The following is a 19,692-nucleotide window of genomic DNA, read 5'->3' as shown; positions in this document are numbered from 1 at the left end:
ATATTACTTTCAAACTTTACTTTTAAAAAAAGCATCAGAAAAGTCATGTCACAAATATAAAAATGGCCACAGAGGAGTCTGCACCAAATATAACAAACAAGTGAACAATGCAGTTAAAAAAGCTTCCTTGCTTGGCAGTAATTTTTCTGCTTACTTCCAAGTTTCTATTTATCAGAAGAGAATGTTCTACTCAAAGAAACAAATTTTATCATTTTTAGCAGCTCATTAAAGTGCCAAAGACATGGGGCATCCATAGATAAACAACATGAATTCAAAACCAATCTCATCAGACCCACAGATCAACTTCTCATCAGCATGTAAAGAGGCACAAACTCTCCATCTTTTCATATAGCTCAAGTCTGGACATAATTTCCTTCTTCTTGACATGCAAACTGTATCAAGTCGTACATGATGCATGCAGACTCTACCAGAATGTTACAGATTTTCTTTTTTGTCATATGGTATTTTTCTAAATTACAAATACAACTCGCTGTTCAGTTTGTCATCTCTGGAGATACATGTTCCTCACTCTCGGAACACAAAACACTTTTCTCAAATATTTAGTTAAAAGTTTTTACTATTTTTTATTAGAAACTCTACTTTTGACATTGAAGAACTACATTAGAGATGAGCTCTATCTCTACTAGTGTGAAGCTCTATATCCAAACCCAGTGAAGTACTATTTCAATGAGATGTGTGATATGAAAATGTAGAATTTTTAATAAACAAGATGAAAAACAAAAACAAATTTCGTCCACCATTTACTCACACAAGAATAATTAATGTTAATAGCACTTACTGAACTAATATTCTGTTGATTCTTCTTTACTCTTTCAATCTCTGGAGTCTCTTTTACGGCTGTGCCAGCTCCTACTTCCTTCTTATAAAATACCTTTGTTTCCCCAAAAGAAAAGGTAATTATAAGACTGTTAGCAATGCAAAGGCAAGTTCTCATAAAAGGGCTGGGCAAGTTTCCAAGTTTCAAATTGGTCTGACTATAAATCTTGCTAAGAAAGCAAATACTTTAATTTTACATAAATCATACCAATTATCAATAACTATGATAATATTGTTTGTTTTAAACTGTTATCCAGATGATATATTCTCATCCTTTAGACTGACCTCAGCATTTTTAAGTATTTGTAATTATAGTTTTACCTTTGGAAATAATATTAAAATTTATGCAATAATCTATAAACTTTTACAAATATAACTTTTTGCTTGAGTAATTTCATTTGTTTCAATTAAACATACATGTACATGCAAGATTTGATTGGAGATTTTTAATCTTCAGATCTTAAAATACTGTGAGAAACAAACAGATACTACCATTATTTCTAATTTCACAAACTAGAAATACTAGACATACTCATGACAAAATAACCAAAACAACTAGAGCTACAATCCAAGTCATGCAATTTTTGACTTATGGGTTCAAGCCAGATAGCTGAGGACAGCATCTAAAAACAAAGCTCACTTCTGAAAAGATACACATGCTGTTTATATAATTCTCCTTTCTATTTCAGATACACATGCTGTTTATTTCAATTGTTTCAGTAAAGGATAAAACACAAAGCACATCAGTAGAATCAAGTTACTGAGAGAGACATTAAATAACTTCTCCACAGATTCCAAGTGTGGCTATAGTTTAAATAACCATGGAGCACCAGTTCACGCTGCAAAACTAAAGAAGTTTTACTTTAATTTCAGTATTTGGTGTCACAGCTGTTGCCATTCCAGTAAGTATTTCCAGGCTGCTGGACTAAAAAGCAAGTCTGAACCTGGAGTTCATAAAATAAACCTCTACCATTTAGTATTTCTGCCTTTCTTAAACCAAGGTCTACTTAACTTTTCCTATCAATAAGCCTTCAACAATAAAAACATTACCCTAGATTAATTTCTCCTTCTTTCCTGAAGTCCTCTGAAATGTATAGGGTGAATACAACTGTCAAATATTCTAGAGGACAGTGAATGACTACAGCTAATTTTTTTAATATACAGAAAAACTTCAACAATTTAGAACTCTGTTTTACCATGTGGCAATCAAGACAGTTTATGAGTAAGAACTTGAAAATTCTTCTGCAGCAACAGGTCAGTTACAAAGATGTATGTCGTGGTCTGCACTAAAATATACTTTTCTCCCTTACCAAGTAGGGATTGGTAAAATATGCTGGAGACAGGAATTTTTCTACGAAAGAGATGACAGTGCAGTAAATATTGTAAATCATCTGCCAAATAAGCTAGGGAGCAAAAAGCATCAATGATCCCATCTGCAGAGCTAGTCACTTTTTTTGTCCCCTAAGGCAGGAAAATACTTGAGACAAAATCCAAAAATCAGACGACTATTAGAAGTCATTATTTTTTTTATATTGGGGTTGCTTCCAGCAATATCTTATCTCAGTAAAAAGTAAACTACCTTTATACTCTAAATTGTAAAGAAAGATGGAAGATTAAATCATAGAAAAGGAAGGAAAAATATAAATCAATCTCAGCTATAAACCGCTTTCCTGCATTTGGAGGATCCATTTCAGAAATAGAAAATGGACAGTCACAAAATAAAGCAAATACAAATCACCTTGAAGACAAAGCATTTTATTTCATATTATCTAGTACACTAACAAAGAGGATAATTATCAGCTTGGGCACTGAAGGCTTAAACTGGCCTTAGAGGGCTGCAAGGGGTTCAGATGCATCAGAGGCTTGTCAAGGCTTAATTAAGTAGTGAAAGGTTATTACACGCATGGTACCTAACTGTTAGTGAGTCTGCACTGCCAGACCCACTGAGGTCTTCTCTTTGAGGACTTCATCAAAAGCTATCAAAGGCAGGAGCAGCTGGGAAAGCACACTATGGAGGCTACCTTGGATCCCCACTGTTACAGGGAGTTTCAGTGTAGCATGTTAGGATACCAGTGACATGAGAAATGGTGGTAACCACCATTGCACCATGAGCAGAGCACCATTCAAAATCAGGAGGCAACAGATGACAAGAAACAAAATGAGGCCAGTGGGCCTGTCATGAGCTCCTATTAGAAAGCACTACCATGGAAAGAGACCTGGGGGTCATGGTCAGCAGAAAGTTCAATATGAGTCAGCAGTGACCTGGCAGCCAAGAGGGCCAACTGTGTCCAGAGGGGCATCAGGCACAGCATCACCAGTCAGTCAAGGGAGGCGATAGCCCCACTCTGCTCTGCACTGTGGCAGCCTCATCTCGAATATTGTGTGCAGTTTTGGCACCACAATATAAAAAAAGACATTAAGCTCTTAGAGAGTGTCCAAAGGAGGGCAGTAAAGATGGTGAAGGGCCTTGAGGGGAAGCTGTATGAGAAGTGGCTAAGGGCACTTGGTCTGTTCAGTATGAAAAAGAGGAAACTGATGGGAGACCTCACTGCAGGTACAACTTCCTCGGGAGGGGAAGAGGAGGGGCAGGCACTGATCTCTTCTCTGAGGTGACCAGTGATGAGACCAGAGGGAATGGCCTGAAGTTATGTCAGGGGAGGTTTAGGTTGAACATCAGAAAGAGGTTCTTCACCCATAGGGTGATTGGGCACTGAACAAGTTCCCCAGGGCAGTGGTCACAGAACAGCCTGCCAGAGTTCAAGCAGTGTTTGGATGATACACTCAGACACATGATGTGATTCTTGGGGATGGTCCTGTGAAGGGCCAGCAGTTGGACTCAATCATGCTTGTGGGTCCCTTCCAACTCAGCTTATTCTGTGATTCTGTGAAAGATGTAGCTTTCAGCTGTCCTCATCCAAGGAAGAAAAAGAGCAGGTAGTGGCTGGAAGACATTACAGGAGTGACCATCATCTAGAGAAGTCTCAAGGAGTTACCTGCTCTTCTCTCCCAGCAGGCTCTTACTCCAGGCTGATGCTGCAGCTGTACCAGAAAGCTGCAGGTAAACACCTCTGAGAAACACTAACTGCTCTCACACTTCCGAGAACTGGAAAAGCTGAAGACACCTCTAAGTTGAAGGACAACATCTCTGTTAGATAATACTAAAATATTTAAGTAACTTATATTCCTTTCTGTCAAATAATTGGTTTTATTAGTATTAGCCTGCCATGAAGAACTGCCACTAACCCATCTTCTGTTCTGAAGACTACAATTTACTCCTCTTCTCTGTTATATTACAAGCAAAGGCAGAATTACAAACAACAGAATTAATGGGCCCAAAAAGGAAGTGGAACTTAATACATCCCAAACTGGGCAATTTTAGAAATCTAAGCTCATAATTTATATTTAAGGATAAACTGAAACTTAATCTAGAATAAAATTTTAAAATATACTCAGTGTAATATAAAATCATTAGAGATATATATTTTCAAAACCTGATCTGTTCTAATTTTATACCCAAATCTTGATGTTCAGTACATATGATAGGAAACAGATGAAAAATCTTATATGCACAGTAAGAAGCCTTAGATTTTTTTCCCTCTTAAATAAGGTACTTCCTGGGGCTTGATGGAAAAAGAAAACGATCTTCATTTAAAAATAACTGTGGCTTGGCACAGTGGTATGAATGGTTTAGAAATTCAAAATAACAGGGTCACACCTAGAAAAGCTGAGTATTTTTTTTTTTACTGAAAGAAATGAATGATACAGGTTTTGCCAGGAAAATTATGCAAATGGCTCAAAGGACTTTTACTTATAAGTTCCCTATTTCATGCTGTGGCACAAGAGAGCCTATTTAAAATGAAAAATATCTGAAAAGTTACAAGCAAAGAGAGAAGCACTATTACTCACTGAACTGATGTTTTTCTGAATACTTCTTATCCTCTCCATCTCAGGAGTGTCTGTGACAGCAGAATAGTTACAGAGCATCTTCTCTGCTTCATCTTTGTACATTTTCTGAAAAATAGTTTTTAAATGTCTATTTCTTGCTTTTTTGGGCTCCAAAACCAAACCAAAAGATGCTTATTGCTGATGAGTCTCCTCATCCCTGTCTAGTATTTATTTCAACCTCTCTCCTCCATGATATTGTTACCATTGTCTGTGTGGGACACCCAGCACTGTCCTCCACACTAAAAATATATAATATACATATATATAATATATCCTCATATATGATATATCCTCATATATATTTTTTCTTCACTGTCAGGATATGTGTAACATGCCATTAGGTAATGTCAAAAAAAACTACAGGTAGATGTAAACAAGTAAATGCAATTTACATGACATAACAGGCTTAGAGTCAAATAAGAATCGGGTAGTTCAGATGTTTTATTACATGTAAATTAACTTAGTATGGGTATGAAAACCTCTACAGAGCTAGAGAAGAAATATTTGGAGCAATGTATATCAGGTACTCAATGTTACACAGAATTAAAACATTCAGCCTTTGACTATGTCTACCTGGCTTGCTATTTCTGAAGCCCTTTTGCCCCTTTTGTATTTCTGGAGTATATAGACCAACTTTCATTCCTTTCCCTATAATTTCAGTCTCCAGATCCTTTTCATATTCTTTCTGAAGAAAAAATAGAAGGGAAAAAAACCTCCATAACTAATTCTAAAATTATCTTTACATGTTGTCTTCAAAGCTATTCTGATAATACTGGTCAGACTTTGAAAGAAATTCTTAAGAATATTCAAGAAGATTTTGTTTTTAACATCTCATTGTGGTTTAATTTCAAAGTAATCTTAAAGCGTTTAATTGTATACTCACCTGGCTGACAATTTCAGAAGCTTTTTTGGCTCGTTGTATATCAAGGGTGTCTGTGCTCACTTCCATTCCCTTTCCTTTAATTTCATTCTCTAAGTCTTTCTTGTATTCTTTCTGAAAAGAACAGCATTGGAAATACTCATGTTTGACAGCAAAATTCTTAAATTTTTCCCAATTTAATCTGTGTGATTCCACTAGTTGTCTTTGCAGTTTTGGGAGCCACAGTCACAGACACATGTGGATGCAACTTCCTCTCTCTGCCATGCTTTGCAAGACTGGGGTAACAAGGTTTTAGCATCTCTCTGACTCTGCTATCATTTGGCAGTAACTAAATAAGTAGCTATTTAGACCAAAGAGCAGTAGAGCCCACAACAATCAAACACATCCCAGGCCAGGCATAGTTCATGAGGAACAAGTACAACCTGCAAAAGAGGATGGCAAATTCAAAGTTCTGTAGTTTTAAGTAACTTTCTCCCATATGCTGATTATGCAACTTCCAGACTCTATGCATCTTAACAGATTAGCTACCTGGTGAAATCTGTGGTATAACTACTGCTTAGTTTGGCCAAATCCTGGACCTCTCAATGACGATAATTTGATGCATTCTGTCAAATGGAAAGATTGCACCAGGTACAGTACTGACCATGCTTGCAATTTCAGAAGCTTTCTTGGCTCGTCTTATCTCAGGTGTATCTGGACCAACTTCCATGCCCTTCCCTTTAATTTCAGTTTCCAGGTCCTTCTTGTATTGTCTCTGTGAAGATAAAACTTACACATTATATTCACAGTATCCAGAGAGTTAGAGGTAGATTTTTTGTTGGGTTTTTGGGGTTTGGGGTTTTTTTTACACAACAGATCGAAAATTAGGATTTTGAATCAATCAAAACTCTCAAGCTAAGGGTCACAACTCTCAAGACTGTTGGTAAGCTGTTGTCAGAAAAAAACACATAACAAACTACAGGAGGAAAACTTTTAGAAGGTATTTTTAATGTGGCAGAGGGTGGAAGGAGATCAGTCCGTACAGCTTGCTACAATTATCCTCTAAAGTAGAGGGGAAATTTAGCACTGCAGAACATAGTGTAATAAGCTAGTACTTTGTGCCAGCCTAATTGAAACACATTTTCTTTTAAGAAAATATTTTATTTATGAAAAGACTACATGTTAGAAATTCAATACCATACAGAATTGCTTCCAGTGAACTTCCAGAGCAGGAAGTTGTAATTTATTCATTTAATAGGCCTTTCCTGAATCACAGCCATTAGGCAAGTGGCAGTACTCATCTGTGATTGCTGGTTTTGGCTCACAACATAAATTATAAATAAGCAATAAACTGAAAACAAAATGAATATTTCATCTTCATCTTACCCAAGCAAGGATATATTACTAGTTCATCAGCAAATTATATTAAAATGTAATACTGAAATATTTTATACAATAGTTGTACTTTTTTATTTAAAAAAAATACTCTCAGCCAGTGCTATTTCTGCTACTATAGTAGTAATCACTCTTTTTCTGTTCTAGTTCATCTCTGCTTGTAGAAAACTTTTTTCAAAATACATACAAACAATTAAAAAATGCTCCTTTTCCTGTTTGCAAATTATTTTTAGATTGCACATTAGCTCGAAAAAAGAAGGATATGTTTCTACTCATTGCATTGGTCTGATCACCTACAAGAACAAGAGGAAAAAGGCCTTCAATCTTCCATCTCTGTCTCATTCTAATGTGGAAATAAATATGATAAAACAACTCTCTTCTTTGCAAAACACAATTTTTTGCAAAAAGTGTAAATTAACCTGCAGAAAGACATAATCTCTCAATTCCTCTCTGCTAGAAGTAGGATGGTAGATGTTTTCTCCAGGCTTCATATTGTGTAAAACACCAAGGAAAAGATAATCCTAGGAGTTGCAGCTACATATTCCTTGACTTCTTTACAGCAGTCAGATCGTCCCGATGCATGGCATTCCCTCTGGCTTTTATGGCTAAGTAGGTATATGTGTGCAAATAAACACATATACATATATATATAGAGATAATATATACACACATATTAAATGAATATAAAATACATATCTAAAATAAGTATATATATATATATATAATATATATTCTTCACAGGCATAGTGTGCAGCATGAGGTTTCTCTTCCCTCCTCACATCCCCCAGCACTGCTGCTGCTACCCAGAGACAGCCTTTGGAAGACCACCCTGAGGAATCTGTGTTCAGAAAGTCTGTGTGCTCAGCAGAGCACGTTCAAAATACTGTGTTTATTGACCCCATCAACGATCACCTTTAACCTTTTAATTGCCTGAAAATCTGAAATATTTGTCCTAAGTTGATTTTTATCAAAATTTTACTGTGTTTTTAAAGCAAAACAGAAATAGCCTTAGTTTCAATACTTAAGTATTTCATTGTAGATTATGTTAAAAAAATATGGAACCTTCTCCATTGCGTTTAACATAAAAGGTGCACCCTCTGTGATATTAATAACCTTGAAAACATAACATACCTCATTTAGTATCTGTGCTGCATTTTTCACTCTAATCAAATCTGGTGTATCTTCAAACACTGTCATTCCTTTTCCTTTCATCCCTTCTTCTAAATCTTTCCGATACTCTTTCTAAGGATTTGAAAAAAAAAAAAAGGCAAGTGAGCAAGAGAGATTTCTCCTCTTAATATTGTGTGCAAGATCTTGAAAAAAGATGTCACTTATTAAATGTCTGAAGGCTCTCTTTGAAATTTCTATGAAATATGAATTAGCTGAAGTACAGATTTCAAAGTTAAAATAGAATTGGAAATTGTGAAATCAAAAGGTACAATGTTGAAAAATGAGAAGATTTTAATGATTTGGTTGTGTTCTTGAAAACCAGTCCTCTTCCATACACAACTAGCACATTGTTTAGGGGCCTTCACGGTCTTTAGACAGACATTTTAGCTGCAGTAACATTTTCTTTCTGCAGACCAATACTTGCTGTGCTGCAGTTTTTACCTCTGTTCCACTAATGGCATCCCAATTAGGATGGATTCCCCAAACACCATAGTAGGACCTATTAAAACCACTGCTTGATAGATTGTAATGTAGGAGCAATATTCCTACCATCCCACTCCTGTGCCTCTTAAACACTGCACTGATATGACCTATCAGCATTCAGCAACTGCAGCCTACAGAGTACTCAAATGTTCAGTATAAAATTCAAAGCACACTACAGCCTGCCAACAGACATCTGGGGTTTTTTCCTCTTCCCAGCTCCTAGAGAGCTGAGGTAAGCCTACTGAAATCTTTGATTTTTATTGGCTCTTCTTGTCTCTGGGTGAGGATTGGGCTTTTATAAGCAAAGAAATTAGAACATTGAAGAAAATATATAGAAGAAGGATTTATAGAGACATGAATTAATACTCCTAATTATGTATTAAATTTCATAAGCAGCAGCAAGAACTTTTATCTCTCTATAAGCTCTTAATTTAAATGAAAGGAAAACAGGTATTTTTAAAGAAGATTGTTTTATCATCACAAGCATGTCCTACAATAAGCAGAAAACAACTTCTATTAATTCAGAACTATTTAGTTCATCTGTCTCTTCTAAAGGAGTTGTGAATGCGGTTCCAGAGAAGAAAGTTCATCTTCTGAAAAACTCATTCATTTTTCAGTTACTCCAGGTTCTTCCTGTTTTGTGCAGTATCTATATAAAGTTTATTATGAACCTTCAAGCAAAACTACTGAGCTACATCCTTGACTATGAAGAAATACATAATTTTGCTGAATTATGAAAGACAATAATTAATTTGACCTCTGCAATATTTGGATTTGGAATATGTTCCTTGTCTATGGATATAAAACCATAAGAAATTCATGCAATTATGTATTAAAATATCATTTCCATTTTCTCATATGCCCCTTTGGCTTATAAGCATGGTTTATTCCCTAAGTAATGAGCCATAAAACTTGAGGAGGTAAGAATTAGGGAACACTTTAATACATATAGCACTATGGAGGAAGCTCCATTTACAGCATATTACATGTGCAGTAACCACTTCTGTGGGCATTCAGCAGGCAGCAAGATGAACTAAACAAAATTACAGCATTTGCATTTTTCCCTAGTATGTAGGTATACATGAGATGTATGTACAGAATAGTACTTCACAAACTAGACCCAGCCTGAGACTTGCTTACCTGACAGCCAGGCTTATCAGAATAAATTATTTAATAGAGCAAAAATAATAAGGAAAATCTGAAAAGATTTTTTCTTTTTATGTATGAAATCTAGCATAGACTGGGATAAGTTGTAGAAAGAACCAGAAAAGGAAAAAGATTCAAAGGATTTTAATTCTATCATCTTCAATTTGTTTTGAACAAAACCAAAAAAAATCAATTCTTAATATAATAAATACAACCAAGATACTGTTGGCTTCCAAATTCAAAGGGAAGATACCTAGCAGCTCTGCTTTTCTCTTCTAGCAGTTCTAGATCTTGTAAATTTGATCAAACAGTAACTGGTTTCTACAGAACCAACCAATACTCAAAACCTGACAGGAAACCAATTTTGAATAACAACATAAAAAGACTGGAAGGATTCTCAGTTACAGAAAAAAACTATTTCATTTGTAATGACACATACAACTGAAAAACATTTGACAAATCTTGAAACAGTGGACACACAGAAAACCTGTACCTTCTAACAAAATTTACTCAAAGCAGATTTTGTAATATCGCAGCTATATTATGGAATTTTGGTCTTCTTTATTTTCATCCATAGCATGTATGATAGATAATTATTTGAATTAAATCAGTTCAAAGTGACCAGACACAGCTCAAGGAAACCATATAAGTGTAACAGACTATCAAAAATGTGAAATATTTACTCAAAAGGAAAAACTGCCATCTGAACAGCAACAGAAATCCTCCTTTCCACTGCTTCATCTATCTGAAAAGAAAATGGTGGTTTTCTGAATCAGGTGTGCTGAGCTTCATAATTTCCTTACTACAGGACTAATCAGAATACAAAATGATGTGAAGCAATTTCTACTCATGAAGTGACTTGTATTCAGCTACCACGTTAACTTTAAGTTATTCAGCACTCAGAAGCTGGCAGCAATGCTCCTTATTGCTCATTAACAACAGTATATATATATAAAAATCCTTTACCTCTTTCAGAAGGTTAGTGACTTGTTTTATATGCAAGAACTCTGGAGTCTTGTCTAAATCCAGTGAGGGTCTTCCCCTGATCCCTTCTTCAAAATCTTTGCGATACATTTTCTATTGAAGCAAAGCCTACAATTAGTTGTACATGCATATGCAATTCTAACCATATTTCAAAAAGAACACTTATACAGGACCAGAAAATAAACATGCCATAAATTAGTCATCACACTAATAAGCAACTTCATTACTCATTTCATTATCTAGATTATCTCCACAAGAGAGAGGCAATCTAGACAAAAATATGTGTGTGGTATTTCCAAAGAGAAAGTTGAACCTGATCTATGAAAGAAATAGTTCAGTTGGCAGAAAAAAGAGAAGACAAATTGCACACAAGGTAATGGTTTGAAACTCATTAAAGTTCCTACCAAGAGCATGAGGTCACTTGTTTTTCATGACACAGCAAAAATAATGGAATCAAACTGCAGCATGGGGACACAGGGAAATACTCTCGCTCAGGATGGATGGTGAAGCACTGAACTAGATTGCATGGGAGGTCACAAAATCTCTATCACTTGAAGCATTTTTTAAAAACAAAAAATACCTAGCCTGACACAGGGCAGCCTGTGACTGTTCTGGAGCCTGGGAACAGTCCTTCCCCCTTGCTGGGGAGCAGGTTTCACTTAAGGCATGGGGTTGAACTGAGTTTTGTGGCTTCACTTGCTCACACATGAGAACCATTCCCTCACTAATGATGGAATTAAAGGGAAAAGTTAAAAAATTAGTAATCTCTGATCTAGATGACCTCTTGAGCTTCTCAATTAAATTATGCTACATACAATTTCTGTGTAGTATTAGCACTAATGGCCTTTCAAGAAAAAAAAATTGAAGAACTGAGCTACAGAATAGCAGAGAAAACTACTCAGTATAATACTACCATATCCTCAATTTACACTCCTCTTCATAAATTTTCTTGATGATGTCTGTTAACATCTCTGTTGATCTAAGTTTTACTTCTTCAAGCACACATTTTTACTTACCTCACTTTGCATCTTTTGAGCCTCCTTTGAAACTTGATACATTGGTGTATCCACAAACTCTAGCATCGATCTGCCTTTAGATTTCTCATAATTCTCCTTGTACTTGACCTAGGAAAATTAAAATAAAGTCTGTTAACAGCTGACAGAATGCCAGATTTGATTGCTTGTCTTGGCAACAGACAAATCCTGTCTTAGCCATGCTCCTTAGAGGTTTTGACTTGGAAGACTCCTCCCAAAATTAACCTGTTGGAGAAACAGGCCAGCTAGATAAGGCAATTTTTTTTTTCGGGAGTCATTTATTTCTTTTCTTCAAAATATCAAAGCCAAAAATTGTGAACGTTGAGGACAGCAGGAGTGAGGAGCATCAATCACAATCCTTAAACTCAACTGCATGATTTTGGCCAAATGACCTATGTCTGAACAGCTGGCATTTTTTTGATAGGATTCCCTGTCATGTTTGCATAAAATAATACATTTACTGTAACAACAAAATCTGTTTCACAGCCAGGCCCCAAAGGTCTTTGTTTCAGGCACAGGAACACCACTCGTAAATGCACTTCTGTTTGTACCTGTGGGAGGGAGAAGGGAAGGAAAACTAATGCCTCAGTAGGATCTGGTCTTCCACCAGTATTCCCCTCACAGCTACTAGGGACCATGACCTTAAAGCTAGAGGCAAAATAACATTGAAGGACACAGGGTTAAGACATCAACTTATGACTTTATGCTAACTCACAAAGCAAATACACTTTGTTTGGAAACCTGGAGAAGCCTTTTGAACTCATTCCCTCACACTCTTTTAAGCGTAGCAAACATATTACTTCTCTCAATCAATCAGTGTGGGGTATGATGGAAGATTCTACACAAGCAAATTGCTACAAATCAAAATATTGTATTCATAATGAGTAATGTCAATTTAATTTACTTGTCTCTTCAAAAACAGTGAAGTCTGAATTTTTCTTCCCCTGTCAGGCTTCTGCATTAGGTTTGGATCCTGCAAAAAACTGTCTTCTTATGGGGTGCTTCTGACTGACTATGTACTATCTCACTGTAATCTGTCATGCAGCTTAGTGACTGATTTAATCACTGTTAGAATGCTGCATTTTTCTCTTTACAAGAGATGTTTGTGGTTGCATATACCTGATTTTGAAGCACCACATTTGTTTCGTGATGGATTTGTTCAGGGTGAAACGATAGAAACTCTAGCTTTTCTTATATTCATACTGAAATAAAAAATGTCCAAGAATGTTTTCACAGACAAAATCCAGAAGGTTTTGGAATTTAGACACAATTTAAAATAATATAGAAGAAAGACCATAGAAGAAAATGTATTTGAGGCCTGCTAATTCAGGAGTTCCGTCAATTTTTAATTTAAAATACAGTGATGAAATAAAAAAATGATATGAAAAAAATAATTTGTGTACATTCTTAGAGAAAATGTTTGTCCTGCTAATCCAAAACTCAAATGTTTATGTTTGATAGAAAATAAATGTTATTGTTTACATTTGATGTGCAAAGGAACACATATGACAGTCTAGTTCTGCCTCCTAGTGGAAAGAATTATAAATGTCACACAACAAGATCACTTCTGTAGTGGAAACAAATGAAAATTACCTCCATCTACAGATATTGATTTCATACTTTTACTCCATTCCTCAACCAATGGAACAAAATAAAAAATAATGCTTACATAAAAACAAATTGTCCAAATCTCATTTACTTTTTCTACATTAAACTACAAGCACCAGATTCAGTCTCTTAAGTTCTATTTATTTACCCCAATCCATAAAATGAAATACATCTAGGTTCACCTTTTTTAGCCTGTAGTTCGTTAGCATCTCAAAGTTTCTACAACAGGCAGAGACTTAAAACGTGAAAAATAATAAAATAGCTCTGATACATATATCAAATGTTAAATTTTATGTCTCCATAGTTCATGCTGCATGTATACCTGTCCCAGCTTAATCACAGGCAGCAACTAAGCCCCACACTGCTGCTAACACACTTTACCCCAGGAGGATGGGGAAGAGAATCAGAAAGGTAAAAGCAAGAAAACATATGGTTTGATATAAGAACAGTTCAATAATTTAAATAAAATAAATTTTTGTCATCATAATAAACAATAATTAAAACTAATAGAAAGATAAATAAATCTCAAGAAAAAAAGCAAGTGATGCAAATGAAAAATAACTGCTCATCACCGACTGACAAATGCTCAGCCTGTTCCTGAGGAGCAGTCCTCAGCCAGCTTGTCCCTAATTTATGTGCTGAGCATGACACCATATGATGTGGAATATCCCTCTGGCCAGTTTGGGTCAGCGGTTCTGGCTGTATCCTCTCTCAGCCTCTCATGCAGCCCCAGACACCTCAATGGCAGGGCTACATGAGATGCTGAAAAGTTCTGGACTTAGGGTAAGCACTGCCCGGCAATATCCAAACCATCAGTGTTTGGTTAACAACCAAATTGTTACCAACATTATTTTCATCCTAAATCCAAAACACAGCACAGTACCAGCTACTAGGAAAAAAAATAACTCTATCCCAACTGGAACCAGGACAATACCATATGAGGGAAGAATGCCACCTTGTAAAAAATCTCTTCCTCATCAAAATAATAAAACCAGAATGAGTTCAACCTGTCAAAATCAGTCTATTTGTGTCCAAAGATTCCCATCAAGCTTTCCTCTTAACTGTTGGAATTTATTCCTGTTGAAGTTACTTGTATAACAGCCTTGCATTGGTATTACAGCATATGTGCTTCAAAAAGTTGCACACACTTCTATGCTCTAGGTCAATCAGCAACCTCATTCATTCAATTAACCATATGAATTTATGAGTTTAATTAATCATACAGGTTTCAATCTGTGACACTGGTGCAGGTGTAGCTATGTCATGCAAAAGATGAAGAGAAGCACAAAGTTCAATGGAGAAAGGTATACTGCAGGGAAACAGCAACAGTTCAGTGTTTCAGAAGGAAAAAACCAGACTATATAATCAGTCTTTGGAATCAGTCAACACTATAGTCAGGAAGACTGTTTCATACAATGGAAGCAGATTTCAAGACAGATGTGGTAGGTGCTCTGAAAAGATAAAGAGGAAAAAACACGGAAGGTACTGGAAAAGCAGGGAGAAAGGCAGAAGAGTCAACCACTTTAAAATCAAAGTGTGTCACTGGTGGCTTATATCTGAGAAGGACTGTGAAAATGGGATTTCTGCAGAAGGTAAGTAGTTAGTGGAAAGATTAAGGACTGGCAAAGTATTATTTTTGCTGATTGTAGCAAGAAAAAATACCCATCAGCATCTGGACAATGCAAAAATCAGACTTAGTATTTACAGAGTCCTCCAACGAGTGAATAGACATTATAAATTAACTCTTCACGGGCAAAAGAAAGAAATTTTGCAAGATGTGATCTGCCTAAGGGAAAGGCCAGGTTTCTATCTCATTTAAGATGACAATTGATGAAGTTCAAATCTGTCTTGAAATCTGTTCAGCTCAACTCCTGCCAACCACAGAGCAATGTTCCTTCCCAATACTATCCAGTCATGCCTCTCCACAGCAGTTCTGCAGGTCTTCTGTGGTTTCTGGAGTAAAGATGGCAAATGCAGTTAACCAGCCTACAGACACCGTGCATGCAGCATAGGGGCTCCTGGAGTGGGAGAGAAGCTTCACCGTGGCACAGGAACCAGGGATGTCCTAGCTCTTCCTTTCTGTTTCAACCCCCACCACTACCATGTGTCACACCACCAGCCCCATCAAAGGGCTTATCTCACTACATGGCCCACTGGAGCATGTGCCTATTTTGACCCAGTGTAGGAAACCTCAGATATTTAGGAGGGGAAAAAAGGTTTAGGCAGAGAAGCCCTAAGGGAAGGCAGCACTCAGGAGGGTGCTCATGAGAGAAGTCCAAATATTAAACTAGCATAATGGCCATTTCTGTACAGACACTTGCAGATGAAAGCAAGATCTTAGACAAAACAAGATTTGCAAGGAAAGAAGTATCTCAGAACAAAGGAAAAACAAGACCAGGTTTCAGAACATATAAGAATAAACACTTAACATCAGAAGTCTGTGTGATTCTTCCACAGTATATTATTTGTTCTAATAACTGAAATATGTCTTCTTAAAAACCCATTTTTCTTCTGTACACCCCTCATCTACTATGGTTACAACACTATAGTCTATTACACGTGAGACCATGAAGCAAGTACTAAAAATTTTGTTTCCCACAGTGACCATTCATACTACATTTATCTTTCAGGTCATTCTTAAAAAGACAACTTACATCACTATGCATTTTGCTGATTCTTAAAGCATGATTTAAATGTAGCAGGTTTGGTAGATCAGATGCTGGATCATGTAGTCTTTCCACATCTTTCTTGTAATTCACCTGGAAAGAGAATTCAGGTTATGCAAACTAAAGATTAACAAAATATTTCACAGCTTTGTATTAGTGTGGCTGCCCAGAAACAGAAGGCACGAAGTGCTTGCCTGAACAATCTCTACCAGCCACTAGATGGTGGTCATCTACTATTATTTGGAAGAAAAGGAAAAATCAATATAGGATTCAATCTGCTGAGTAAGTATTTGGGAACTACTCAAACTTCTCCTCCAAAAAGGACACCTACAACAAAATCAGACTTCGTATGAATTTTAACTTTTCAGACTAGAATTATTTTTTTTCTTTTTTCCTCTCCCCTCCTCTCCCACCCCCTACTGACATCAAGATTATCTTCCTTAATACTTTGAGTCTGTTCATTTTAAACACTGTTAATTCTTCTTCTTTTCCTCCTGCTTCAGGCATTACACTAACTCACTAATTTAAAAAGTTGTATATATAGCAGTAAAAGGGAAGTGCTCCTGGATATTTTATCTAATTTATATTGCTTCCAGCAAATGTAAGCAATATGTTGGTCTACAGCAAAAGTTAATCACCTAATGAAGTAGCAGAAGATAACCCCCTATCAGCCTACAGCAGGATTTTCCATACTTTTGCTAGCTGTATATCCACTTTTACAGAAAGAAAACTAGCCACATTATCTTGGATGAAAAAAACATTTAAAAATACCTTTAGTCATCTCCACATATGTATTGTGTTCTTCACTGATTTAGGCAGACTCTAAATCAAGGATATTCAATTTGCACATTTCTTACAATAATAATGACTTCAATTGATTTGATACTATACACGTAGATTTCGGAAACAATTACATATTCTACTGTACCCTTCCCAGAGCCAGTCCCTCCTGTTGCCATTACATGGTGCCCCACACTTTGGAAACACTAGACTACAGAATTAAGGCTTGTCTCTTGTCTGTTGGGATCACAGCCTCAAAGGAGAGCTCACATTTCTACCATTCAACACACTTCTAAATATATCATCCCAACAGCATTATCACTCCATATAGATGTTTTCTCCAGACTGGCTCCAGCAGCAGACAGCCACTGCTAAACCCACAGACTGCTGTATTTTGTAATACCATTGAGAAGATCAACCAGCAGAATGAAAAGACAGACATCCAAATCTGAACTGCTCATGCAACCTCCTTCTAAAAGCACTGGAGAGATGCCAGCACCTCACTCCTCTAAAGACAGGCACCTACAACAGGTGAGAAGAATTGCCCTCTAGACCTGTTATTTACTTTCCAAATACAAAGTGACCAAGTACAAGGCAATTAACTCAGAGTAAGCAGTCATGCCTTTTGACACACAAAATTAAGCTCTGGATGCTACACACCATATAGCAGAGACTGCAGCTCAGTGTAATTCGTAAGGTGACAAAAGAAATCCTACTTGTGAACAAAGGTTAAGCAGGATGTAAATGCACGTAAAATACACAGCCAGTTAACTTACATCACTTGCCAAGGTGGATGCAATCTTTGCTTGCTTGAAGGAAGCACTGTCGAGGGGATTGTAGTGGTGGCTCTTCATTTCCTTACTGAACTGCTCTTTGTATTTCACCTTTCACCAGAACAAACAAGTCTCATATTAACACATAGCACTTAAAAAAGGCACAGAGAATTCAGACTACAAAGAAACTTATTGAAGGCAATTACTTTATTCGTAAATGTTTGAGAAATGTTTAAAAAAGCTCAGTTTAGCCACACCTGTGACTGTCTTCTGTTGGTTTCAAATTGAGTTTTATGTATCTGAATTTCAATAAAATTTTCAGATTGTCATATGCAACTACTGGTGCTGAAGGATTTATAAAAAAGAAACAAAACCACATGACTTACTTGAGTAACCAAATAAATCAGAATTGTTTGACTAGCAATAATAATTGTTCAATTCATGATTAACATCAAAACTGTGATTTTAACAAAAGAAAAAATCCAAGATGAATAAATTGCAAAATTTTTAAAACAAATCACCTTTAAATTTTTCAACCACTTGAAAATGGGAAGCCAGAATCAAACTTCCCACTCAGCTGTCTTCCCACCACCAGGTCCACGTGTCACTCGCACTGTGCTAGACTGTCACCAGAGCCCCCAGGACTATTTTAAATTCCGCCAGAAATTTCCCTTGAGACACTGAGGAATCTCTCTGTAGTAATCCTTTCTTAGGGACTATCCCCAGCTCATTACAGTGCTAGAAAGTATGCTATGACTGTCTGCCACCAATTTCACTCTCTTTTCTTCTCGTTCAAAAAAAAAAAAAAACAAACCAGAGGGAATGACATACTTAAGAAGAGCAATACACAAATATTGAGACAACAGTATTAAAAAATTCTGTAAGACATGCTGAAGAACTGAATTTAGAATTCAAAAACATGAAATTGAAAAAAGTATATCTCCCTCCTTTGCCCCCTTTATGTGGGATCATCAAACATCTGGAGACTCTGCACATATCTTTGCTTCTTTCCAACAGCTGGGTATAATGGAGGAGAATAAAGTTCAGTCTGAATTATGCTGCTTTTATGAATATTAGTCAGACACCTAATATATAAGCCTTTGCAACATTCATTATAATTTATCACACTCTGCATTAAATAAATATGCAGAATTTTTCCTACTCCTTTTTTTTATTCCCACATGAATGTCTGATAAAGTGGTTAAACTACCTCAAGCAACCTTCTTCAAAAATTAATTTTTTCTCAGCTTTGTTGTGGGAAGAGGGTGGGGCTTTTTTTCCTTTTTAGTTCTTCCTTGCCTCAAAAGACCCTTAACATGGTTTAGCTTACATAACCATATTACCATTAGCCACAATGCCCAATATTTCATTAATCAGGATAACAAGAAACCAAAACTAAGCTACCCAAACAGAAAGCAGCCACATATGTTCAAGAGCTACATTATTATTCCAGCACTTGTTAACTTTTCTAAGAAAGGAAATTCTAAAATATTGGTAAAGAGAAACTTCATCTGAACACATGATGAATTTTATAATCTTTAACTCGAGAACAGAGTACCTATAGCCTTCTGGTAAATTCATCTGGTACATATTGTTTGATATTTGCCTTGGCTTTGGATCAAGAGCAAAAGCATATATCTGAATACAAAGACCAAGGCAAATCCATGTTCTGTATGAGCAGTGAAGGAATAAATCAGAGAGATTTTCTCTTTTAAAAGGTGTATCCAAAACTTGCCTTCTAATGAAAATCAGGCAATGCTGCAATATGTCATTCAAAAAGCCTCCTAAACCAGAGATCAAGTCAGCATAGTGAGCAAAACTGTCTTTCACTCATTTACTTGCTTCATAACAATGCCATGCACACGACTTTAAATATGCAGCTCCTGCCAACTGCCCGACCAACAAATGGCCACCAACGTACACACAGATCGAATGCACAACGTGGCCCTTGAGAATGCTGGTCCGTGGGAAGGCATTGGTGCCAAAGGGACCTCTCCTCACATCTGGCTTGC

At 36.4% G+C, this 19,692-nt stretch overlaps 1 protein-coding gene across 4 annotated transcripts in view; it reads right to left on the bottom strand.

Annotated features, from left to right (window-relative positions):
* NEBL (nebulette) overlaps positions 1–19,692 on the bottom strand; it is a 257,377-nt gene that overhangs the window by 43,779 nt on the left and 193,906 nt on the right. The window contains exons 8-16 of one of the 4 annotated variants that reach the window (XM_071560198.1): positions 17,684–17,791; positions 16,116–16,220; positions 11,836–11,943; positions 10,802–10,912; positions 8,168–8,278; positions 6,306–6,416; positions 5,666–5,776; positions 4,744–4,848; positions 800–892 (exon numbers count right to left, since the gene is read on the bottom strand). The exons of the other annotated variants lie outside the window; for them this stretch is intronic. Of the exons in view, the coding sequence (XP_071416299.1) occupies positions 800–892; positions 4,744–4,848; positions 5,666–5,776; positions 6,306–6,416; positions 8,168–8,278; positions 10,802–10,912; positions 11,836–11,943; positions 16,116–16,220; positions 17,684–17,791 (963 nt within the window). The remainder of the gene's footprint in view (positions 1–799; positions 893–4,743; positions 4,849–5,665; positions 5,777–6,305; positions 6,417–8,167; positions 8,279–10,801; positions 10,913–11,835; positions 11,944–16,115; positions 16,221–17,683; positions 17,792–19,692) is intronic. 4 annotated transcript variants of the gene reach the window in all.

This window comes from Pithys albifrons, chromosome 7 (assembly GCF_047495875.1).
Source record: "Pithys albifrons albifrons isolate INPA30051 chromosome 7, PitAlb_v1, whole genome shotgun sequence".
In the NCBI taxonomy this organism is placed as follows: Eukaryota; Metazoa; Chordata; class Aves; order Passeriformes; family Thamnophilidae; genus Pithys; species Pithys albifrons.
Note: the sequence above shows the minus strand (reverse complement) of the source record. Positions and strands in the feature narration are given on the sequence as shown.